At 39.2% G+C, this 25,598-nt stretch overlaps 1 protein-coding gene across 13 annotated transcripts in view; it reads left to right on the forward strand.

Annotated features, from left to right (window-relative positions):
• The window catches only part of QRICH1 (glutamine rich 1), a 36,331-nt gene that overhangs the window by 3,285 nt on the left and 7,448 nt on the right, over window positions 1-25,598 (forward strand). The window contains exons 1-7 of one of the 13 annotated variants that reach the window (XM_070738079.1): window positions 1,072-1,238; window positions 1,909-2,010; window positions 7,184-7,306; window positions 8,750-9,082; window positions 13,257-14,279; window positions 22,459-22,636; window positions 24,918-25,072. In XM_070738079.1, coding sequence (XP_070594180.1) covers window positions 8,771-9,082; window positions 13,257-14,279; window positions 22,459-22,636; window positions 24,918-25,072 — 1,668 coding nt within the window. In that variant the 5' untranslated portion in view covers window positions 1,072-1,238; window positions 1,909-2,010; window positions 7,184-7,306; window positions 8,750-8,770. Of the gene's footprint in view, window positions 1-10; window positions 182-352; window positions 713-1,071; window positions 1,239-1,908; window positions 2,011-2,313; window positions 2,332-3,085; window positions 3,211-7,183; window positions 7,307-8,749; window positions 9,083-13,256; window positions 14,280-22,458; window positions 22,637-24,917; window positions 25,073-25,598 lie in introns of those variants that run through there. The other 12 variants (XM_070738074.1, XM_070738078.1, XM_070738077.1 and 9 more) reach the window with 12 other exon arrangements.

Genomic DNA, 25,598 nt, shown 5'->3' on the forward strand with positions numbered 1-25,598 from the left:
GGTCTCGCGCGGCTTGGAGGCGGCGCTGTCGCGAGCTTCAAAGCCGGGCGCCGATTGGTCGCGGCGGGTTGAATGTAAGATGGCGCCCAGGGATCTGTGAGGGGGAGAGGAAAAAAAAAAGAGAGAGAGAGACGCGCGGGGCCTGAGGTGCTGACGGCGCGCGGCGACAAGAGGGGCCGGGGTGAGGCGGAGCTGAACTCAGTGTTCGGGGTGGTGGAGCCTTCTTTAAAACGGGAACGTGAGGCGCGGTTTATTCCGGAGGGAGGCGCAATGAAGTGTGTATGTGTTGTGTGTGGAGCGGGGGGGGGGGGTGAAGGAGGAGGTGGCGGTATAGTGGCATAGCAGTGGGTGGGGGAGGGAGGGGGAGCGGGCACGGGAGAGCGCGCTCCCGCGAGCCCGGCTCTGGCTGTTGTGTGGCGCCGCCACCGCCGCGTGCACGCGTGGAGAGAGAGAGAGATTGGCGGCTTGACAGGGCCGGGCTCCAGTTCCAGGCCTGCGCGCCGTTTCCCCTCACCGGGCAAGGCCCCGCCTTGCGTTCCCAAGCCTTCCTCTCCGCGCACCCACTGGCACCCTGAGGTGGGGAGGAAAGGCCCTTCTCCGCCGCCTCTTAACGGGAAGCCGCGTTGGAAAGAATTGACCCGACGCGTTGAGTGGGCGCCGACTCCGGAGCAGCGGCCACAGGAGTAGGCGAGATTCCAGGATGAGGAGGCCGGTAGGCCCTGTTTGTGCGGCAGAACCCAGGGGAGAGGCCGGGGTGTGTGTGTGTGTGAGAGAGAGAGAGAGAGGGAGAGAGAGCCTCATAGCTGCAGCCAAATTTCCTTGCCGCCGGTCATCGCTCTGGCTTGTGGTTGCTTACCTCCACCCTCGGCCTGGAGGCTGCAATAACGAAGGCGAGGCGGGGCCCTTGTGGTCCGGGCCTTGTTCAAGAACCAATAGTATTTGTCACAGGAGCTTTAAACTTGCTCTATTAAAAATTATAGAACGGGCTAATTTCTATTATTATGGTAGAAAGCTTCAAATAAGCAAGTGGGATTCTCAACATCTAATTAACTTTTATCTCCCTCCCCCCCAAAAAAAATTGTTTCAGGTTTCAAGTATTATTCTTTAATTCATTGTAACTTAGTAGTTCGGTAACTTAACTATTTCTGTCCCGGAGAGGATATATAGATGGAATCTAGCTGCAGTCCAAATCTCACCATCGGGTCAAGGTTGACTGAGCCTTCTATCCTTCGAAATGGGTAAAATGAGGACCCAGATTGTTGGGGACAATAGGCTGATTCTGTAAACCGCTTAGAGAAGGCTGTAAAAGCACTATGAAGTGCTATATAAGTCTAAATGCTATTGCTAAAGTCGCTAAGAGTGGTGGCCAGCTCTTCCAAAATAGGACATTTTTAAACCATGGGTAATGATAAGAAACCTATGGAAGAAGCTGCCGAAAGGGGTTTCCCCCCCCCCCCCCCCCTTGCTTTCAGTCTGTGAGCTTCGGCGAATCTTTGGCATTGCTCCCTCTTGTGTAAACTTTGCAGGAGGAAATAGATGTATTGGTGCTCAGTTTTATAAACTGGTGCCAACTTAATATGGACTTTTATTCTGTCAGCCCTTTGGTTAGAGCAATGGTTCCCAACGTGGGGCCAATGGGGGGGGATTTAATTTTTAATGGGGACAATTGGAACCTTGTTTAAACCAAGTTAATTGCCTTTTAGGCTTCTTCCATGTGGGTAGGAGTTCACTTTTTGAACAGTAAGAATTATATTGGGAGGGCCAGAATCAGGATTTTAGAGGTGCTTAGGTGGGGCATGGCCAAAAATAGGTTGGGAACCATTGGGTTAGATGGTAAGATATATGTGGTGCACAATGCACTACAATACACGAACACTGTACCAGCTTGCCTTGTGCTTTGTTTTACAGAATGTCTTGATAAATGAATTAGATAAAAAGTTGGCTTAGATGGATCCTGTTTTAGTTATCTAAGTAGCTAACTAGAAGAGCAGTATTGTAGAAAGTACTATGGTATGTTATTGTTAGCTTATTTACTTCTACAGAATGATTTTAGTACATTTTACTATAGCCCCTCAAAAAACCATGACTTTGGATATATTATACAGTATTTAGTTCATTTTATTACAGTAGAAATTTTACTACTTGTTCAGAAACTTCATGCTGGGGAAAAATGAGAATGTCTAGAACCCATGTCTATTTAAATAATGTATTTTATAACATACCTGTATTTTTAATATTACAGATGTAATTTCTTCTGTCTTCTCCATAATATAAATGAGTCATAAAGAGTTTAGGACATGAATATCAGAAATATGTACAACATGCCATCTGGTTAGACTACATTGCTCATATACTTCATATGTGTCTGATTTTATTAATGTCTACAATTTTCTGATGTAACTCTTGCTAGTCTACTTTTTCTACCCACTCTAATGTTATACTGTATATCTAGTTCAGGGGTCCCCAAACTTGGCAACTTTAAGACTTTTGGACTTCAACTTCCAGAATTCTGGGAGTTGACGTCCACAAGTCTTAAAGTTGCCAAGTTTGAAGACCTCTGATATAGTTCCTCAGCCAGCCATGCTGACTGGGGAATTCTGGGAGTTGGAAGTCTACAAGTCTTAAAATAGTATGGACCTCCATATGCTGAACAGATCTCCAGATATGTTGGGGTTTTCATTTTTATCTGACAGTTAGAAATGCTGATAAATGTAACATCTAGATACAATATGATACATTTACAATTGATTTAGTGACTATTGAAAATTACAATGGCACTGAGAAGAGTCACTTATGACTATTTTTTGTAGTAGCAATCTTTGCAGCATCCCCATGTTCATGTGTTCAAAATTCAGATGCTTGGGAACCGGTTCATACTTATGATCAGGGTCATGTGATCATTTTTTGCAACCTGACTAGTAAAGTCAGTGGGGATGCCAGATTCATTTAACAGCCAAGTTACTAACTTAACAACTGCAGTGATTCACTTAACAACTGTAGTAAGAAATGTCATTAAATGGGGCAAAACGTATTTAATAAATTCTCACTTAATAACTTAAATTTTGATCTCAATTGTCATATTAAGAGCCGGGGTGGCGCAGCAGGTAGAGTGCTGTACTGCAGACCACTGAAGCTGACTGTAGATCTGTAGGTCAGCGGTTCAAATCTCATCACCGGCTCAAGGTTAACTCAGCCTTCCATCCTTCCGAGGTGGGTAAAATGAGGACCCAGATTGTGGGGGCTCTGTTAAAAAGTGCTATTGCTAACATGTTGTAAGCCGCCTTGAGTCTTAAGGAAAAGGGCGGTATAAAAAATTGAATGAATGAATGAATGAATGAATTAAATAAATAAATAACTTGAGACTACTTGTAGTATCAGAAAAGTAACATATATCTAGATACAATGGTACTAGATTGGCATAGGGTGAAATAGGCTGCATTCACTTTCTATTATCCGGAGGCTTTAATGGATAATGATCAATGGAAGATTTCAAGAAGATAAAATTGTTTAGGCTGGATAATCTTGAATTATCTGATGGGTATGTTTCTAGAAAAATGTCCTAGCAAAACTTGATCATACAGTTTAATCTAACCTAAACTGCTCCTCCCCTTATTTCTTCTTTCAGCACTGCAATAATTTGCTTCAAAGTAGTTTATTTTTAAATTTTCTAATCTTAATGTTAGAATGTATAATTGCATTTGCAAAAACTACAGGATTATAGAAGGGAATATAAACATGAATATTAGTTATTAGCTAGCAGATAACTTGAAAAAATGTAAAATTGTGAAAATGCTCCCAAGTTAATATTGTTATCCAACTGAATTACAGTCAGCCTTGCTTATTCCTCAGAAGTGCTAAGATCTGTGATTCAGGAGTATGAGGAGAGCCATCGCATCTCTAGTCTCCATTTCGAAATACTAGTTTATAATCCATCATAGCAAAGAATTAGACCATATCATGGTTTGAAGCTCAAACCATGATATGATCTAATTCTTTGCTTTGATGGATTATAAGCTATTGATTGGAGATGCGATGGCTCTCCTCATACCTCTGAATCACAGATTTTAGCACTTCTGAGGAATAAGCAAGGTGGACTGCAATTCAGTTAAATCCAAAAATTTCATATCACAGTTATAAATTAGTTACCGATAGTTTAAACATGTATTAAAATATAAATTGTTCACTAAATTCTAGATTTTTGATTAGAGAGAGAAAAAAATAATATTGTGATACTAAGCCTAGATTTTTATTTTAGTTCAGTTATTTTCTTACTCCCCTTGGTTGAGATAAAAAGCTCTATTTTATTTCTGACTATGGTTTGATTCATTTTTCAGAATCTGCCTAAAAAGATTCCTTACAATATGTGGAGATTTGTATGAGGGAAGAGAGAACTTAAGAGTTATACTTCTCTGTAGTATGTGCTTCATTGTATATGAGTTGTCTTTGTATTTTAAAGGAAACACATGAAAAGTTAAAAGTTCCTTTCTTGAATATTTTTTTTTATTTATAAGTGAGCCTAGTTCAATAATTTTATTTGGATTTCTTATGTTTTTATATAACCTTTAAATTTATTCCCTAGCACTATGCACTATGTTTACATACAGCACTATGTTTTATTTTTCTCCCAATTCTGTGGTGTATTCTTCATTTCTTTTCATTTTTCAGAATTAAGACTAAGTGGCCCAGTTTTCAAGGACAGAATACTATCCTAGTACTTACTACTTTTTCCCAGTTCCACAGTGATTTGTTTATTCGTACAAGTAAGGTATATTGAAAGTGCCCTGGGCAATGATTTTAAGCCCTTACAGTACGTGTATTGACAAACATTCATAATCTACTTTTGGATAATCATATGCTAATTTCTTCAACTTGTAGTTCAAGTAAACTTACAAAAAACAAACTTTTCCTTTCCCCCAAAACTTATATTTATTACATGAAAGTTATCTGCTTTCAAAGTAACTAGTAAATAGATTTGTTGGCATGGCCCTTATAACTCATACATGTTAAAAAGATGGATAAACGTTAGGTTTCTCCAAAACTATACCTATTCTTGAACTATGTATTGGTAATATTTATTTACTACATTTGCTCCTTTTTTTAAATTAAAATTGAATTTATCATTAGAGTGACTAAATGAACTAACAGATTAACAGAGTTGGAAGGGACCTTGTAGGTCACCTAGTCAAACTCGTGTCTCAAGCAAGAGACCCTACACAATTACATTCAGATCCTGTGCTTATGGGGGGAAACTGTTGCTTTAATAGTACTTTTGATTCCAATCTTTGGAGACTGTAGGAATAAATAGGTGAAATAACTTATGGCAAACAATTTTAACCCAACCCAGACTTTTCTACCTAACATATCTTTTATAATTTGCCTTGAGGGCATGTGCAGATTTGAAACATATTGTGAATAAAATAATGAGGCATACATATTTGTAAGTGGGATTCATGTGTACAAGTAGAATTAGTATCATGATACAACTTTATCCATATTATTTTAAGACAGCTTTAGTTTAGTTTGAGCATCTCTGTAAATCCTACTAAACTTTTATTCAAATTTATATAGCCATCTATCTCACAAAAAAGTAACTCTGGCTTATAAACTTACATTTTTATTTGGAAGAACTATCATACACCTGTGAAAATATATTTTAAAAACTATTAGCTGGTGCAGCAGGTAGAGTGGTAGAGCAGGTAGCTGGTGCAGCAGGTAGAGGCCACTGAAATTGACTGTAGATCTGTAGGTTTGCGGTTCAAATCTCATCACCCGCTCAAGGTTGACTCAGCCTTCCATCCTTCCAAGGAGGGCAAAATGAGGACCCGGATTGTGGGGGCAATATGCTGGCTCTGTTAAAAAGTGCTATTGCTAACATGTTGTAAGCTGCCCTGAGTCTAAGGAGAAGGACGGCATAAAAATTGAATAAATAAATAAAGTATTTAGTTAAGGTTGCCAACTCTTCCCTTTGATACGCTATTTTTTTCTAAACAAAAGTGTAGATGGTACACTTAATCTTTATTCCTCTTGGGAAATTGTACTTATTGGGTCAGCAGCTAGGGGAATAAAATCATTAGTTTTGTCTTGCAAGAGAAAGCTTTATCAACTGAAATTGTCATTGGAAGGAGGCTTTTTTTAAAAAAAGCATTTTAATTTTAATATGTGCAGCTGAAATATAGAACTGGTATTTGATTTACCAGTGAATCAGATATATGAGTTATGTATAAAGTAACATTTTAATATGATGAAATCATTGATTTCTATATTATTCAATTCCTGAATCACACCTAAAATAAAAAGGATGACATTATTTAAAAAGTTAAACTGTCCTTAATGTGACTCACAGTTTCTCTACATATGACATATACAATATTCAGTAATGCCTCAATACATCAAAAAATGGTATTGTAGCAGAAACAAATCAAACTATGTTAACTATTGTAGTAGATTGTTAATGTATATAGGAGTAGGCTGTAATAGCAGATTACTAAATTTAATGTAATGGGTTAGATCCAGATGTGTATGTGTACATGTTTCATGATCACTTCTGAATGCTAATGGTTGTAACCTACCTATGCTTTTTATTACGTGGTTATTGTCAAAGTCAGAGAAGAAACTGAATATTACGTGCATTAGAATTTTCAGAAAAGGATATATTTACTATAACTTTGTTTTGATTCAAAATGATCAAGCAACTTCTTGCATGTACAGTGTTCCTTTGATTTTCGCGGGGGATGTGTTCCGAGACCGCCTGCGAAAGTTGAATTTCTGCGAAGTAGAGATGCGGAAGTAAATACACTATTTTTGGCTATGAACAGTATCACAAGCCATCCCTTAACACTTTAAACCCCTAAATTGCAATTTCCCATTCCCTTAGCAACCATTTAGATTATTACCATGTTTCTTTATTAAAGTTTATTAAAAAATATTTATTAAAGGTGGACGAAAGTTTGGTGATGACATATGATGACATTGGGCGGGAAAAACCGTGGTATTGGGGGGGGGGAACCGCAAAGTATTTTTTAATTAATATTTTTGAAAAACGGTGGTATAGACTTTTCGCGAAGTTCGAACCCGCGAAAATCGAGGGAACACTGTAATTGCATTTTTAAGGCCTGGATGTAATCCACCTTCAAGAACATTCAATGTTTAAACACTGTAGGTTAATTAATTTGCCTTAATTTAGCTTTCTGCAGTTCTGCTAGTCGTAAGGAGGAAGATGAAACTAGATAGAACAGTGAAGTCCTACTCATCTCCTAAAGGAGCTTTTCTGGGTGCTCCCTTTGCTGTTCTTTCAAAGGATTAAATGGTGTGTCCGTATATATTTTAATGAAAGCTTAAATATCAGAAAAATGCTTGCACAGAAGTCATATAAATGGTGGTCAAACATTTTAAATTGTGTCGTTTGTATGTATGTATGGTTAGTCTTATCCCCTGGGATGAGTCAAACCTTCATTCTTCTCAGGGTCTTCTGACTCTGTCAACTAGCCTGGAGATCCAGTGGTGATGTGAGGCCCTGGGGGTGGTTTATGTATTTGTTCAATTTCTATGGCTTCGCATCTCAGTCAATAACTCTGGGTGGTTTACAATTCAGAAAATATTATTAAAACATTTAAAACAAATAAAACCAGGGGAAACATTTTAAAAAAACATCCCATTCAACATATACAAGAGCAACATATTTGGCCAGTTAATAATACAGATAGGAAATGGGGGCTTTGGCACAATCAGTGCCCCAAGCTCAGATAAACAGCCAGGTTTTTAGGACCTTACAAAAGGCTAACCGATGGGAGCCATTCTGATCTCCACAGGGAGGATGTTCTATATAGAACAGGGTCACTGCAGAAAGCTCACCTTTTGGTCCTCCTCAGCCAACATTCTTTGGCTGATGGGATCTGCAGCACACCTATCTTTGTTTGACTAGTTGGACAGGTGGAGATACTTGGGAAAGGGGATCCCTCAGATACCCCAATCCCAAGCCATATTGGGCTTGTAGTAACCACCAGCACCTTGAATTGCATTTCAAAACACACCAGTAACCATTCCAGCGCAGTTTGTTTGGTTGAGGGTGTTCCCTTCACCTTTTTAAGTTTGTCTGTTTAACCCTCTATTTTTGTGTGAATTTCTCATAAATCACTCAGTCATTTATAACTATATAAATGTATAAATTTGAATAATAAATAAAAGTCAATGACTCACTACTAGAAATTCCCATAAATAAAATCCTTTGATTTAAGTAATGTTTTAAACTTTCTGTTTTTTGAATCAGAATTGCATTGACAGTCAAGAACATTTTATCTTTTTTAATTGGGTATACTGTAATTAAATATGAAAGAAATGTAGCAAGTTCCTTTACATCCATTTACCATTGTTTTCCAAGGCATTTAACGCTGAGGTGCTATTTCGCTATAGTTATTAAAATTAGTTAATTACTTGTGCAGGTTTTTTTAAGTTTTAAAGAGACCTCCTCAAATAGTTGCAATTTTTAAAAATTGCTTGATTTCCTTTGCTTTAGCTTTATTCATCCATTTTTGAAAAGAGGCAATAGAGTGATGACAGATTTCAGGTTATGGTTAACTTCATATATTAGGCATAATTATTTCAACAGATTTATTTGTAGTTAATAGTGAATAGCTGTATGAGACTGATCTGAAAAAAAGATTTAATTGGTTTATAAAGACGACAGATATGAAGCTTAGTGGTCTAGAGTTTAAACTCAGATTTAATAAAATTATTTGCTTTTTCTTCTAAGGAACCTTAAGGACTTTGCAATATGAATAATTCTTTGGAGAACACAATTTCCTTTGAAGAATACATCCGTGTGAAAGCACGAACAATCCCCCAACATAGGATGAAGGAATTCCTGGATTCCCTTGCCTCCAAGGGCCCTGAAGCCCTACAGGAATTTCAGCAGACAGCTGCTACCACAACCATGGTATATCAGCAAGGAGGTAACTGCATTTATACAGATAGCACGGAAGTGGCTGGATCTTTGCTTGAACTTGCCTGTCCTGTTACAACTAATGTCCAGCAACAAACACAACAAGAGCAACAAATACAAGTGCAACAACCCCAACAAGTCCAGGTAATGTTAATATTGCATGTCTATGGAGATTCTCAATCATCCAGGTCATGGTTGTCCCAAATATGCTTTTCAAAAGGCAACTGGACTTTCTTGGTTTTTTCCTTAATATTTCACTTCTCATCCAAGATGCTTCTTCAGTTCTTCAGAGAGAAAGAGAAGAATAGCAATATTTTGCAATCTAAACTCTCATGGTTTTAAAATTGTGCAATTCCGGTTGCATTGCATATAGAATATAGGAGTAAGTTGGACAATATTCTATTTGCTAGTGATAAGAATTGTAATTAGAAAATGTTCTTCTACTCAAATAGTGTTAGAACTTCTTTCAATTAATTTGCTTCAAAGGGCATTTACAATAGAAATCACAAAGGGCATTTACAATAGAAATAGTAATCACAGAATATGTAGGTGCCCTTGACATTTACCTAAAACCAACAATACCTAGGCATAGCATTGTATGAATTCGTATAATACTACAGAAGATCTGGTTTTAGTTTTGCTGCCCTGTTTGCATACCACTTAATTACCAGAAAAGTAACTTCTGTGTAGTATTTATAATAGTAATATACTTTTTTTTGCTGTACAATACTGTATAATACAGTACAAAGAAAAGCAGTAAAGATTGCATTTGTGGCAAACAGGATATCAGGATGGTCCATCCATATTAAAATGTTGCCAGCTGGCTTTTGTTGTCAGTGGCCATAGATAAGGGGTGCCCAACCCACTACCAAGCCGAGGTCTATTTGGAATTAGGCCATGTGAGTGGCTGGCATGTGCACACACGCACAACTCGCACAAGTGGGCTTGCAGTCGCTCACACATGCATGTCAGTCCGTTGCTCATGTAAGTCCACACAGGCCCGCCTGCCATTTATGTACCCCAGTTCCCACCCCAGGGTTAATTCATGATTTGTTTAATATTCATGTAAATTAAGACTGTTGGCTTGTTTTTCTAAGGAAGGTACAGTCCTCAGCCATACTTTTTCTTTTGTTTATGACAATCTTATTAAGACAAGTCAAAGTATATTGACTTAGCGATGCCTATAGATGTGGTTTAGGCACCAAATACAGCTCCTTTCAGATGACCTGTCTTAAGTTTGCAATTGAGTGAGGTGGATAAGCTTGAGTGTTTAACACTATTTTGGCCTTACTTTGAGCTTTTTCTTGTATTCAGATGAAAAGGGTTTAATAAAGGTAGAAATAAATTTATTTTGATTAAAAAGTTTATATTCTATTAGAATTTATTTCATATGAATTTAAATATACATACATTTAAATTATAAAAAAGCTATATTCATTATATTAAATTACATAATGTATTTTTTAGATATAGAATTTATATATACATTTGTCATTGCTTATAGATTGTAGGGTTCAAAAGTTATCAAGTTTTTAAAACAGTATTCACAATTAAAGTAAAAGGGAAGCTGCTATAGAAACCTAGAAGATTGATGGCAGAAAAAGACCTCATGGTCCATCTAGTCTGCCCTTATACTATTTCTTGTATTTTATCTTAGGATGGATATATGTTTATCCCAGGCATGTTTAAATTCAGTTACTGTGGATTTACCAACCGCGTCTGCTGGAAGTTTATTCCAAGCATCTACTACTCTTAGTAAAATAATATTTTCTCATGTTGCTTCTGATCTTTCCCCCAACTAACCTCAGATTGTGCCCCCTTGTTCTTGTGTTCACTTTCCTATTAAAAACACTTCCCTCCTGAACCTTATTTAACCCTTGAACATATTTAAATGTTTCGATCATGTTCCCCCTTTTCCTTCTGTCCTCCAGACTATACAGATTGAGTTCATTGAGTCTTTCCTGATTGGCTTTATGCTTAAGACCTTTCACCATTTTTGTAGCCCATCTTTGGACCCATTCAATTTTATCTATATCTTTTGTAGATGAGGTCTCCAGAACTGAACACAGTATTCCAAATGTGGTCTCACCAGCCCTCTATACTCTATATAATGATTTTCCTTTGTTATAGACTTGTGGAAAACATTTTAACTAGCTTATAAATTAGTTCATATGGACAAATAAATACATACTCCCCTTGCTTGATTATTAAGCACAGACTGAAATTAATGCAAAAGAAAATATTTGAATTTATACAAAAGTTTCAGTGTTCTGTAACAATGCATTTGTGAATGCCAGCTTTCTTAAATGTCGCCATCGAGGAGTAAGAATTTAGATATGAACAATTATTCTATGAACAATTCTTATCACTAGCTTCCTCTTCTGTTTGGGTTTCAGTTATACATTGGAGGCTTCTTGTGTCATCAGTTTTTCATACATACATATATACTGCATTTTTTGGAGTATAAGACGCACCTGGATTTTATAGGTGGAAACAAGGAAAGTAATATTCTGAGAAAATGGTGTAGTAATATATTATTTAATAAAATACCCAGTGTAGCAGAATACTTTTTACAAACATGTATACTTTTTAAAACATGTACACTTTTTTTTTTACAAACTTCAAACTTGACAGCTTTAAGACTTGTGGGCTTCAACTGTTAGAATTCCCCTCCTGTCATGCTAGCTCAGGAATGGGAGTTGGTCCACAAGTCTTAAACTTGCCAAGTTTGAATACCCTTGCACCTCTAATCCCTAAACCAGGTGTCTTCAAACTTGACAGCTTTAAGTCTTGTGGACTTCAACTCCCAGAATTGTTCCCCCAGTCATGCTAGATGGGGTAGTTAGAAGACAAAAACAGCCCAATTTTTGAAAAAGAAAATTGTTTTTCTCCCATTTTTTCGCAAAATTTGGGTAGGCAAAGGGTCTGGGAAGCCTGCATTTTTGCCTGTCCCCAGGATCTCTCTGTAGGCTCCCCAGGTGCTTTGCCCATCCCATTATTGCAAAAAAAAAAAAAAAAAAAAAGGTCAAAAATGGCCTATTTTCCACAAAAAAACAGGCATTTTTGCCAGCACCCAAGAGCGCTCTGCAGGCAAGGGGGAGGGATTCTTTTGGGACAGCAAAAATGGCTGTATTCTGTGTATAAGATGCACCAATTTTTCCACCCCTCTTTTTTTCGGTGGGGGGAGGTGCGTGTTATACCCTGAAAAATACTGTGTGGTCATTTTTTGGATTACTGTAGTAATAAAATTGCCTTTGTAAAATACAAATAAGTTATCCATCCTTGAATATATAAATTCACAAATAACAGCATTATTGTTTCCCAATTTCTCTAAGCAACACCACATGCTCTAAGTAATCAAAGATAGTTAAGATTTCAAAATTTGTGAACATAACATTAACATCCTTTAATAAAATCTCCATAAATCTCCATCAAAATATTATTCAAAATTGCTAGTGATTTATATGTTCAAATCGGTAATCCTTCAAAAATTTTACATTGCCAAAAACAATTCTGTTTATACACATCAGGTGTGCAATCAGGTGTTTTTGGTGTATTTCTAAACAAATGCTCTGCTTGCTGTTTTTAAGGTCCTCAGAGGAATGTTTGAAGAAAAGAAATTGGGGGAGTGATACTTTAAATGTTAAGGATCAAGTTGACTATTTTTGAATTGTGATTCTTGGTCAGTGAGGTGGTGATCTTGTACTGAGGTTGCGGAGGTGGTGGTAGACTTGTAATGCATTTTCCCCCTTTTGATTCTACCAAAATGTATTAACCATTTTTTTACCCTTTATGGATGCTCTCATGGAGTTGCTGAGCTGATTGGATGCCTTTTATATTTAAGTCCTAATCCTGGTTTACTCATCTATTTAACTTCGATATGCTTCCAACACTCAAAATGTCTCGGGGAGTTTGGAGGTTTTTTATTTATTTATTTATTTATTATTAATTTTTAACAAATTTATATTACACACAACATAAAACAGTGCATAGTGAAATATGCCACCACCCAGACACACACACATTCCCCACCATCAAATCGGGGGTGTTTCTTATATAATCCACTTGACCCAAGAGCAATATATCTATTTACATATTATAGAGTGATTCCAATTTATTTCTTGTAGCTTGGTCTTGGATTCTGCTCGTCATATATCGTCTTACCTTGTCCCACCGTCCCATCAGTTGTCCCAACTCAGTTTCATTATCCGAATTTATCCTTTTATCCATAATTTCAAATTGAATATGGTCCACCATGTACCTATACCAGGGGATTTTGGAGTTGATACACTAACTTACTCACGTGTTGCATTTGCAGGTGCAGGTTCAAGTCCAGCAGTCCTCTCAACCCGTGACCGCCCAGCAGCTCTCTCCTCAGCTCACTGTTCACCCCGCTTCAGAGCAGCCAATACAAGTCCAGGTGCAGATCCAAGGCCAAACGCAGCAGGCACCCCAGACAATACAGGGCCAGGCCCTTCAGAACCCCAGCCCTGCTCAGTTACAGGCGGCTCAGATCCAGGTGCAGCACGTGCAGACTGCTCAGCAAATCCAGGCTGCAGAAATCCAGGAGGAACACATACAGCACCAGCAGATCCAGGCGCAGCTCGTGGCAGGGCAGGCGATCGCTGGAGGGCAGCAAATCCAAATCCAGACAGTTGGAGCACTCTCCCCTCCTCCGTCTCAGCAAGGCTCACCACGGGAAGGCGAGCGGAGGATCAGCACCGCCAGCGTCCTTCAGCCAGTAAAGAAGCGCAAAGTGGACATGCCTATTACTGTGTCCTACGCTATTTCAGGGCAGCCAGTGGCTACGGTTCTGACCATCCCCCAGGGCCAGCAGCAGAGTTATGTGTCCTTAAGGCCGGACTTGTTAACGGTGGATAGCGCCCACCTGTACAGTGCCACCGGGACCATAACTAGTCCCACCGGGGAGACTTGGACAATCCCTGTTTATTCTGCCCAACCACGCGGTGACCTACAGCAGCAGAACATTACCCACATTGCCATTCCTCAGGAGGCCTACAATGCCGTCCATGTTAGTGGCTCCCCAACAACGTTGGCCACTGTGAAGCTAGAAGATGACAAGGATAAGATGGTGGGAGGTTCCTCGGTAGTGAAAAACTCTCATGAGGAAGTAGTGCAAACTCTTGCCAATTCCCTTTTCCCAGCACAGTTTATGAATGGCAATATCCACATTCCGGTGGCAGTGCAAGCAGTGGCAGGGACCTACCAGAATACAGCACAGACGGTTCATATATGGGACCCACAGCAGCAGCAGTCCACGTCACAAGAACAGGTGCAGCAACAGCAACAACAGCATCAACAATTGCAAGTTACTTGCTCTGTAAGTAAGCTATCTTTGTGAGGCAAGCCTCTATAGGGTTGAATAATTGAATACGAGCAGGATTGTCTATCATCTCTGTAAAAGCTAACTGTTTTAAAGGGAAGACTTGTTTACTTACTGCGTTCTGAATACTTATATTCTGTGGTTTTTAATATTTATTTATCCAAGTTTTAAATGCTATTCTTCAAGAATGTCAATGGGAATACATTGGTACCTCTACCTAAGAACATCTCTACTTAAGAACTTTTCTAGATAAGAACCGGGTGTTCAAGATTTTTTTGCCTCTTCTTAAGAACCATTTTTTACTTAAGAACGTAAGCATGGAAAAATTACCCAGGAAATTTCAGAGCGGCACGAAGGCCTGGCCAGTTTCTTGCCATTTCCCCTTTAATCCTGGCCATCTCGGGCTTTTTTAGGCTGCCAGAGGAGCCTTTCAATGTGCTTTAGGAGGTTTTGGCAGCCCAGAGCAAACGGAGCATTTTCCTTTCTCTGGGCGCTTGGAGAGGGAATAAACCACTTTGCTGTGGTGACTCCCTTGCGCTGCCTCCCATACACCCAGCACGAGGTTGCCTCCCGGAGTGTCTGGGCATGGAAAGGCAAAAGGGGGCACTTCGCCCCGGCCAGATCAACTCGGCTTCAGCCAAACTGAGGAGTCACCACAGTGAAGGAAAGGCGCCGGCTACAGAGCGAGCGAGAGGAGAGGGGAGCCCTTCAGCATGGGAAGGAAGAGGAAGCAGGTAGCAGCAGCCACCTTTCGGTCAAAGGAGCTGGAGGTTCCCCCTCTCGCCCTCCTGGGTTTCTCTCTAACGCAGTGTATGGGAGACAGCCTCATACCAGCTGTATGGGAGGCGCGTGCTCCTCCTCGTCACCATAGAGTCCCTCTTTTTTTTTTAAGCCTTAAAGTTTTGGATTTTTTAAAATTCCTCTCACCTCACCTTCTTCCTTCAGCAGCAGCTGTCTTCCTCCTCTTCTTCCTCCTCCCACCCAAATTACGAGCTTTTATTTCTTTTCTAATGGGTTTGTACCCATTATTTGCTTTTACATTGATTCCTAAGGGAAAAATTGCTTCTACTTACAAATTTTTCTACTTAAGAGCCTTTTTCCTATGCAATGTTCTACATTACCATGGGAAGTACCTACTGTATATGCTATTTTTAGCACTGTTGAAATGTTAAAAAGTATCCAAAATAATGAATACACGAATGAAAGTTATCTGTTATCACACCGCTAGCTTACTCATTGAAAAGAGTAAATTAAAGTTTTTTTAAAAAGAGTTAAAATAATGGTTTTGAAAATAGAAGCTTTTAAAGAAAATTTTAAATTTCCAACAAGGAAAATTTGACAATGGAATCAATTATAAAGACTGGTGGTAGCCTGCTGTTTACTCAATATATTTAGAGATTACACTGCCATTTATTACAGATGTTTTAATTTGGATTCTTGCTCCTGTCACAAAGATGGATTTGGTTGCTTATGACCCCTTCTAGTTCTATAGGTTGAATATATAAAGCTCATATATACTAATGGTGAATTACTCCTTTGACATGATGAAAACTTGATGCTATCCAAATATTTCCAACTAGTGTTACATCTCCTCAGCTAACAAGGCAGTGCACTTAAAATTTAAACATATGGAATGATTTGTTTCTCATGTGGAGAAAGCAAATACATATTGAGTCTTTAGAAATATGTTTGAACCTAATTATTTCATGGCATAGTATGTAAAAAACCTGGAAGTAGATCCAAATTGAATTCTACTTAATTGTTCATGTTCCATTTGAGCTAATTTTTTATCTAATACATGTAGCTATGATTAAAGTTATCCACTGTTGACAGACATGTCAAATCTTACGTGCAGTTCAAATTTTTATGTTATATTTAAAATACATCTGGAAAACAAATATACTTGAAAGTAGTTGGATTTCTCCAGCTTTTTAAATGCAATGATATTCTACCTTTGCTAGAAAGAAAAGTTTAGTATGGCTTATATGGCTTTCCTAAGTAGAACTATACTACAGAAATTTAGAAACATTCTGATAGTATATTTCATAAATTATACTAGCTAGAATTTTTAAACGAAATTTTCTTGAACAACCATGGTAAGCATATACACCACACTGACCCATTGATATGTGTGCTAATTATAATTTGTTGAGGGAAACTTAGTTAAAAATTCTGGCAAATGTTAATTTATGTAAACTTATTTCCTTACTTACCTTCAAAATGTTCCTACAGTGACAATAACCAAAATAATAGAATCCTCATGCAGACAAATTACACACCTACATTTTGTTCTAGATTTAGAGAAGCTTCCTGGCTTGAGCAGAATAATCTCCGTTTTTTGAACTACCATTTGGTTGTTTGTATGTCTCTGACTTTTAGAAGGCCACATTCTCAATGTTCTGCCCTTCTTGCTACTACTAAAAATTTGAAAAATTTCTGCATTACAATAATGGTTGAGAACTCGTGGCCTCCCACATACTACTGAGTTATATAGCCTTTTACATTTTGTGCATTTTTCATAATTTAGATTCTGATTTAGTAGGTTTCTTCACCATAGCATTTACTGTACTATTCATTTTGAGTTGGTCTGTTTTAATAAAGGGTAGGAAAGTAAAAGGCAAGGATCCTATAGTTTTTCCTGTAGTGATGAAATGTATATACCATCATTAATAGTAAATTCCTGCAGTTGGATAACCTGTGCCTTATTTGGCAACCTGGAATGGCAGACTACGATGCTTATAGAAAATGTTGATTATTTTTACTACAAAGTTAAATAAATTTACAAAGAATTTTAATTGGAAGTATGAATGTTATGTAATGATATCATCCTGAGAAGGGGATTGAACTAGTAGTCCTCCAAGGTCCCTTCCAATTTTGTTACTCTTTTACCATTTGTGGAAGGAAGCCATTCAGCTTGTTTTGGATACTTACAAAGTGCCTTTTAATAGGCAACAAAGTTCTTTTTACTTGTTACATGTTACATAAATGTTCATTACAATATATCCTGATAAGAACCTCGGAAAGTTTTTCATAAGTAGGAATTATAAAAGGCAAACTTACTCATGGCAGTACCAAGGCACCTTACCCAAACTAGGTAACATCACCAGTGCTAGAAGGAATGGGGTGTGTGTATGTTTGCTCTCAGTTTATATTTTAGTGGCATTGCTTATCTTATTAATGTTGGAACTGAGGTCTACTTTTGGCAGTGAGGAATCCCTATTGTTGGTTTTAAAATTAACAGCTTTTCCTGTTCTGCAGCTTTTGATCTAAAAAAAGTAGCTACTTAAAAATAAATAATTAAACAATGTAAATTGTAGAGGAATAGATACAGAGATTTTTATCTTGTTAAAAAAGGCCTGTATCCCAAGTTTGAGACACAACCCTATTGCCAGTAAGTGAACAGATAGTTTAGTTTAGGAGGAAGCGGGAATGGAGAGTTCATTGTGGTTAGAAAGACATTTGTCACTTTAGTTGAAAGGCTAACTCTTCCCCATTCCCAAGTTCAACCATTATTGACTTACCCTGCCACTTCCAAATACCATTATTTCTGGAATTAAAATTTTAAGAACCGAAAGGGACAATGATTTTTTCCAGGCTAAATCCTTTATGCATCTAAATTTTACAGAGGAAGAAGGTTAATGGAAATTAATGGATTTTCTTTCTTTGAATTGCTTTCCATCTGATATAATTTTAAAAGTATTTTTGCTGAAAGTTAATTTATATGTAGGGAAGATGGGAAATTGCTGTGTGTAAGAGCTTTCAGTTCTCAATTTTGAGTCATTCCAAAGCATCCATCCAACTGAGGAATAGATATAACTGTTAAAAAAACCTACAGTACAGTGAAAAAGTTGATTACTAAGTCCTAAGACAATAACTTTCCTAGAGAAAAATCTCTGTAGTCACTAAGAGTCAATACCAATAGGATGGCACATAATCAAAGCAATAACTTTAATAGTCTAGACACATTTATAAAAATGATAAGCCAGATTCTTGCTGAAACCTAAGCCTTGCTTTCAGTGATATCTGCTCTGGGAAACTGCAGGTATGAGGGGAGGAGGAAGTCATGCTGTACACTGTTAGTTCAGCCCAAATCCCTCTTGGGTTTTTAAGGTGGTCAGAAAGCTAACTAATAGGCCTTGGAGGGGGACATGCTTTGGTCTTGTAGGAAGTCCTCAAGAGGACTAGTCTTTGGTCTAACGGTTTTAGACAACTACGGTCCTACCTGATACCTTATTTTTTTAGGGAAGGTTATTAAGATTGTGCTCAGCTTGCAAGAGAAACTGGAGAAGCAAAATATCAAGATCCATTTCAGTTGGGATTCAGCTTTAATAGTGCTTACTGATGACCTGTATAAAATTTGGCTTGAGATGGTGAATGGGCTTCAATATCGCAGTACAGTAATACCTCGTCTTACGAACCTAATTGGTTCCAAGGGGAAGTTCGTAAGATGAAAAGTTCGTAAGACGAAACATTGTTTCCCATAGGAAACAATGTAAAATCAATTAATCCATGCAACGAACACCCCCCCCCCCCAAAAAAAACGCCGCCGCCCGGCTGTCACCTTTTAATACAGCCGGGGGGCTTCCCAGCGTCCTCCTGAACCCGAATGCCAAACCCGAACTTCTGGGTTTGGCGTTCGGGAGGCCTCCGAGAAGCCCCCCGGCTGTTTTAAAAGGTGACAGCCGGGCGGCGGGGCTTCCCAGCGGCCTCCCGAACGCCGAACCCGGAAGTTCGGCAAAAGTTCGGGTTCGAGAAGCTGCTGGGAAGCCCCGCCGCCTGGCTGTCACCTTTTAAAACAGCCGGGGGGCTTCTCGGAGGCCTCCCGAACGCCGAACCCGGAAGTTCGGGTTTGGCGTTCGGGTTCAGGAGGACGCTGGGAAGCCCCCCGGCTGTTTCAAAAGGCGACAGCCGGGCAGCGGGACTTGTCGTCGTTGTCGGGTTCGTAAGAAGAAAAAAGTTCGTAAGAAGAGGCAAAAAATTTCTGAACCCCGGGTTCGTATCTCGGGTTGTTTGTAAGACGAGGGGTTCGTATCATGAGGTACCACTGTACTATTGTTCACAGAATAGGGAGTGCTCAACTTATTACAGTTCATTTAATGACCATTCAAAGTTACAGTAGTACTGAAAAAAGTGTCTTATGACCATTTTTCATAATTTACAAGCTTTGCAGCATCCACATGATGTGATCAAAATCCAGATTTATTTATTTATTATTAGATTGGTAGGCAACTGGTTCATACTTACGACCATTGCAGCACCCCAAGGTTATGTGATCCCTTTTGCAACCTTCTGACAAGCAAAGTCAATGGGGAAGCCAGATATACTTAGCAACCATGTTACCAACTTATCAACTGCAGCGATTCACTTAACAACTATGGCAAGAAATGTTGTAAAAGAGGACAAAATCCATTTAACAGATCTCTCACTTAACAGAAATTTGGGACTCAAGACAAACTGTATCTGCTATCTGTATTTTTAAACCAGTGGTGGGATATTTTTATGGTGGTCCTCTTCATTTCGTGCCTATTTCTAATCAGTGTTAGCAGAGACGGAGAGGTCACCCTTCACTTGTCCTATACGGCTGCCATAGGGTTCATTGCTCCCTTCTCTGTAGTAACATCCACATGAACTTGTTCTGGTGAATCTGATAATCTGTTTAGGGTTTGATACTATCAGTATATCACTGATGAATTATATTTTTCATCCCCAGGCTGGCCAGGTGAGGCTACTAAAGTTCTATCCTAGTGTTTGGGAGCTATGTAGGCTTGGATTGGGAGTAATCAACTCCACTCAATCCTATCAGGACTGAATTGATATGAATATTAAGGCCTCCTGGAGCCCAATATTTTTCACCCATAAAAAACGCTTGGAAGCTTCAACTGGTTGAAAATGCAGTTAACATTGGCAACAGTGGGCATTCCTTGTATGTTTAAGTGACATCTCTGCTTCATGAATTGCACAGAATGCCTCCAAGTGTGATTTATGCTGTTAGTCATTGCTTGTTAAAGCCCTGTGTGTCCTAAGGCCAAATTATCTGAGATATTGTCTATCTTCAGTAGTTTCTATCTTCCTGGCACATGCTGATAGAGTTGGTGCAGACCAGGCTCCTTCAATTAAATAGTGGCATTTGTTGGAAACCAGAAAACATAACTTACTCTGTTGTCCCTGTTTTCTAGAATAAAATCCCCTCTGTAATTTGTGGTCCTTGCACCGTTAGGGTTCTGTAAGGCCTTGAAAACATGGTTGTTTCCCCAAATCTTGGGTTAAGATAAATAGAGCCCCTTGTAAATGTGCTATTTTTTCTATGCCTTTGTATAGAGTGAATGCATGCAACAGAACAACACATTTGGAAGGGGCCTTGGAGGTCTTTAGTCCAGCAGTCAACCAAAAGGTGGTCCATGGACCACAGGTGGTCCGTGAGAATATTTTGATGGTCCACAGAAAAATTATTTGCATTTTTTATATTGCACTAAATCGGGGTCCTCAAACTACAGCCCCTCGGCTGGAGACGTGCAGTGAATGTTTGTGTTGCTGCAGAGAGTCTGCCCTTTCTGGCTCTTTTTGTGCAGGTCAGAAGGAAGTAGAAATTCTGACTTGGGGTCTGCTTCAGCATCTAATGTGAGACTTTGGGTGAAGGCTGGAGGGAAGTGCCACTGGTGATGAAGAGCCAGAGGGCCTCGTTTCAGTGGGACTGCATCACGGCCTGGAATTGGCTGACCATCTTTGCCCGCTGAGCCTCCAGGCCTTGCCCTCTCGCAGGTGCTCCTTCTTCTTGGAAAGCCAATGCTTTTGTAATCCTCACTGAAGTGCTTCTGCTGAGCATCCTTCTCAATCAGATCCAATTTGAACTGAACCAGTTGTTTTGCCAACTCTTCCTTTTGGTGGCTGCTAGGCTCCAACGAATTGCTTCATGTTAGGACCCTATGGAACCCAAGCAGGCAGGCAAGGAGTGGCTGGGAGGGCAGGGGCGAGTAGAGGCCATCCAGGTGCCTTTCAGTATGAGTGACATTGAGTTGGTCACACCCAGCTGGTCATTAGGCGGATCATATTAGTGGTCCGTGAGGTTTAAAATTATGAATTTAGCGGTTCCTAAAGTCTGAAAGGTGGTGACCCTGGTTCTAGTTCAGCCCCCTGCTTAAGCAGGAAACTCTATATCATTTCAGACAAATGGTTATTCAGTCTCTTAACAAAATTCCAGTGTTGGAGCATTCACAACTTCTGGAGGCAAGATATTCCACTGATTAATTGTTCTGTCAAGAAATTTATCTTTAGTTATAGGTTCTCTTCTCTCCTTGATTAGTTTCCATCTATTGCTTCCTGGCCTGTCTTCAGGTGCTTTGGATAATAGGATAATTCTATACTGGAACACTGCTATCATGTCACTTCTAGTCCTTCTTTTCATTAAATTCCAGCAACTGGTCTTCATATGTCTTAGCCTCCAGCCCCATAATCATCTTTGTTGCTCTTCTTAGCATGTCATCTTGCTTTATATTGCTTTTGTTGTTTATTATATTATTTATCATATTAGCTGGCATCTAAATCGAATAAAATATATACTAATGGAACTGGGCATCAATTTTACTTTGGAACATAATTATGTGAAGTGTCAGTCTCTGTGTTGGACTTGAAAATGCCTTGAATACCTCTTGCAATAAAGTGAAGTTTACAGTGTTCCCTCGCTTTTCGCGGGGGATGCGTTCCGAGACCGCCCGCGAAAGTCGAATTTCCGCGAAGTAGAGATGCGGAAGTAAATACACTATTTTTGGCTATGAACAGTATCACAAGCCTTCCCTTAACACTTTAAACCCCTAAACTGCAATTTCTCATTCCCTTAGCAACCATTTGGATTATTACTCACCATGTTTATTTATTAAAGTTTATTAAAAAAAATATTTATTAAAGGTGGATGAAAGTTTGGCGATGACGTATGACGTCATCGGGCGGGAAAAACCATGGTATAGGGAAAAAAACAGCAAAGTATTTTTTAATTAATATTTTTGAAAAACCGTGGTATAGCCGTTTCGCGAAGTTCGAACCCGCGAAAATTGAGGGACCACTGTACTGCATTTTCGTTTTTTTGATTATAGAGCAAATAGGAGTTTCTCAGTGAAATCTGCCTAGTAATTTTTGGAAGTGAGAAATTATTTGCAGAAATTAAAATGATTTTCTTCCTCAGGCACAAACTGTTCAGGTGGCTGAAGTGGAGCAGCAACCACAGCCTCAGCCTTCCCCTGAACTTCTCCTTCCGCAGTCCCTCAAGCCAGAGGAAGGACTGGAAGTATGGAAGAGCTGGGCACAGATTAAAAATGCAGAGATGGAAAAAGAATCACAGAACCGGCTTGCACCCATTGGTAGTAAGTGCCTTAGGCTTTCTAGTTGACCATGTCTTCAGTTGCATTTCATTGATTTTGGTAGAATTAATAATAATAATAATAATAATAATAATAATAATAATATAATATTTATTTATTTATTGGATTTGTATGCCGCCCCTCTCCGGAGCCTCGGGGCGGCTAACAGCAATAATAAGATAGCGTACAATAATAATCCAATACTAAAAACGATTAAAAACCCATTAATATAAAAACCAAACATACGTACAGACATATCATGCATAAAATTGTAAAGGCCTAGGGGGAAAGAGTATCTCAGTTCCCCCATGCCTGGTGGAAGAGGTGGGTTTTAAGTAGCTTACGAAAGGCAAGGAGGGTGGGGGCAATTCTAATTTCTGGTTGGAGTTGGTTCCAGAGGGTCGGGGCCGCCAAAGAGAAGGCTCTTCCCCTGGGTCCCGCCAAGCGGCATTGTTTAGTTGACGGGACCCAGAGAAGACCCACTCTGTGGGACCTAACTGGTCGCTGGGATTCGTGCAGCAGAAGGTGGTCCCTGAGATGATGATGATGATGATGATGATGATGATGATGATGATAATAATAGTTATAAAATGAGCCTTACCACTTAAAAAAAACAACCCTAAATGCTATTTCAAAAAAATTACTTTATCTTTTGTACTATAAGATGCAACTTCTCTCCCCCAAAGTGGGTGAACATTTAGACTGTTCTTATAGACTGAATACAGGCGTTTTTGGCCTCCTGAACTCTCTGTGTATCGCGTTTTTGCCCTCCCTGGCCCCCAGAAGCATTTTGCAGGACAAAAATGGGCACATTTTTGGCAAAAATGTGATGTGAGGAACACTGTAGAGTGCTTCTGGGGGCCAGGGAGGGTAAAAATGTGAAGCGCAGAGGCCAAAAACGCTTTCCTTTTTTTCCTCCTATAAATGTAGGTATGTCTTATAGTCCAAAAAAGATGGTATATATTATGGGTATATTTTGGGATGAGGGCCATACTGGGTGTTTTATGTAAGATACAGGTAGTATGTTGTCTTACAACTATTCATTTTAAGACCAGTTGAAGTTATGGCAGCAGTGCAAAAAGTAATTTACAACCAATCATCTCACTTAAAACAATTGCATTTTCCCCACAGTACTGTAATCATAATTAATAATAATAATAATAATAATAATAATAATAATAATAATAATTTGTTAGATTTGTATGCCGCCCCTCTCCGAAGACTTGGGGCAGCATACAAATTCAGGTGCTTGGCAACTGGCATGTATTTACAACACTAGCAACTTTGTGGAATCATTTGCAACCTTCCCATGGGGTTTCAACAAGCAAAGTCAGTGGAGGAATCTGGATTTACTTAACATGATCTGATTCACTTAGTGCAATGATGGCGAACCTTTTTTTCCTTGGGTGCCCAAAGAGCATGCATGCATGCTATCACACATGTGCGAGTGCCCACACCTATAATTCAATACCTGGGAAAGGTGAAAACAGCTTCTCCCAACTCCGGAGGCCCTCTGGAGACCGGAAATGGCCTGTTTCCCAACTTCTGATGGGCCCAGAAGATTTGTGTTTCACCCTCCCCAGTCTCCAAAGGCTTCCCTGGAGCCAGGGGAGGGTAAAAATGCCCTCCCTCATCCCCCCAGAGGCTCTCTGGAAGCCAAAAATGCCCTTCCAGAGCCTCTGTGTGAGCCAAAAATCAGCTGGCTGGCACACACATGCACATTGGAGCTGAGATCGGGCAATGGCTCACATGCCAGCAGATATGGCTTTGTGTGACACCTGTGGCACCTGTGCCATAGGTTTGCCATCACTGACTTAGTGGCTATATAAAAAAGGTTGTTAAATTGCATGCAACTCACTTAATTGTATTGCTTAGTGACAGATGTTCTGGTCCCAGTTGTGGTTGTAAATAAAGGATTATCTGCCTTGGCCTGTATTCCAAAAATTGATGGGGGCAAGACAAAATCTAAATTTGGTAACTTAATGAATTATTAGCTATAGCTAACAGTGTTATCATGTAGTTTTATATTCTGTCAGACTAAAAGTTACAATTAACAGCAGATGGAAGGGTTCTGGATGATCCCCAAAAGGTTTGATGAGTACGGGCTGTATATTCAATATCAAGATTTAAAATATGTATTGGTTACGTATTCACTAGTAAGTGTACTAAAGGAGGAAGAAGTTGTGATTTTGTAGCAGAGTGGGTTGATTTAAATGGTGAAGAAAAATGAGATTTAAATAGGAATTTTAAATGCCATTTGATGATCTTATCTTCTCGTTTGCAGGACGGCAGTTACTGAGATTCCAAGAAGATCTCATATCTTCAGCTGTAGCAGAATTAAATTATGGATTGTGCTTAATGACTCGTGAAGCTCGCAATAATGAAGGCGAGCCCTATGATCCAGATGTTCTTTACTATATCTTTCTGTGCATTCAAAAGGTGTGCAATCCTGGAAAGTCTTGCTACAAATAGTTTTAATACCACAAATAGTTTTAGACATGTTTGCAGTGGAAAAACTAAGACTTACACAAAAATTACACCAAAGCAATGAAACCAAATATATACCAGGTTTACAGAAAACACTCCCTTAATACCATTTTTATTAAGTTGAAGGCAAATGAGATAAGCAAGAAAACTAAACAGTTTCTTTCTAGCTACATGCCTTATCAAGAAGCATTTTACTGATATATTCTGAAATTTAAAAATACCTAGATTTTAGAAGTGAAATAGTATTTCTTACACGAAATGACCAGCTGCTCTTCTGGGTTCTATTGCACACATTTGCACTGGCCACTTGTCTTTGAACACTAGCTGGTGTGCCGGAACCTGGAAGAGAGCAGCTGGATGGAGTGCATATGCGCCAGATGTGCATGGAAACTGGAACAGCAGCTAGTGACAGTGCCTGTGCTCACAGGGCTCTATGTGCCACTTCTGGCACATGTACCATAGGTTCACCATCATGGCC

The sequence above is a fragment of the Erythrolamprus reginae genome, chromosome 2 (genome assembly GCF_031021105.1).
Source record: "Erythrolamprus reginae isolate rEryReg1 chromosome 2, rEryReg1.hap1, whole genome shotgun sequence".
NCBI classification, from domain to species: domain Eukaryota; kingdom Metazoa; phylum Chordata; class Lepidosauria; order Squamata; family Dipsadidae; genus Erythrolamprus; species Erythrolamprus reginae.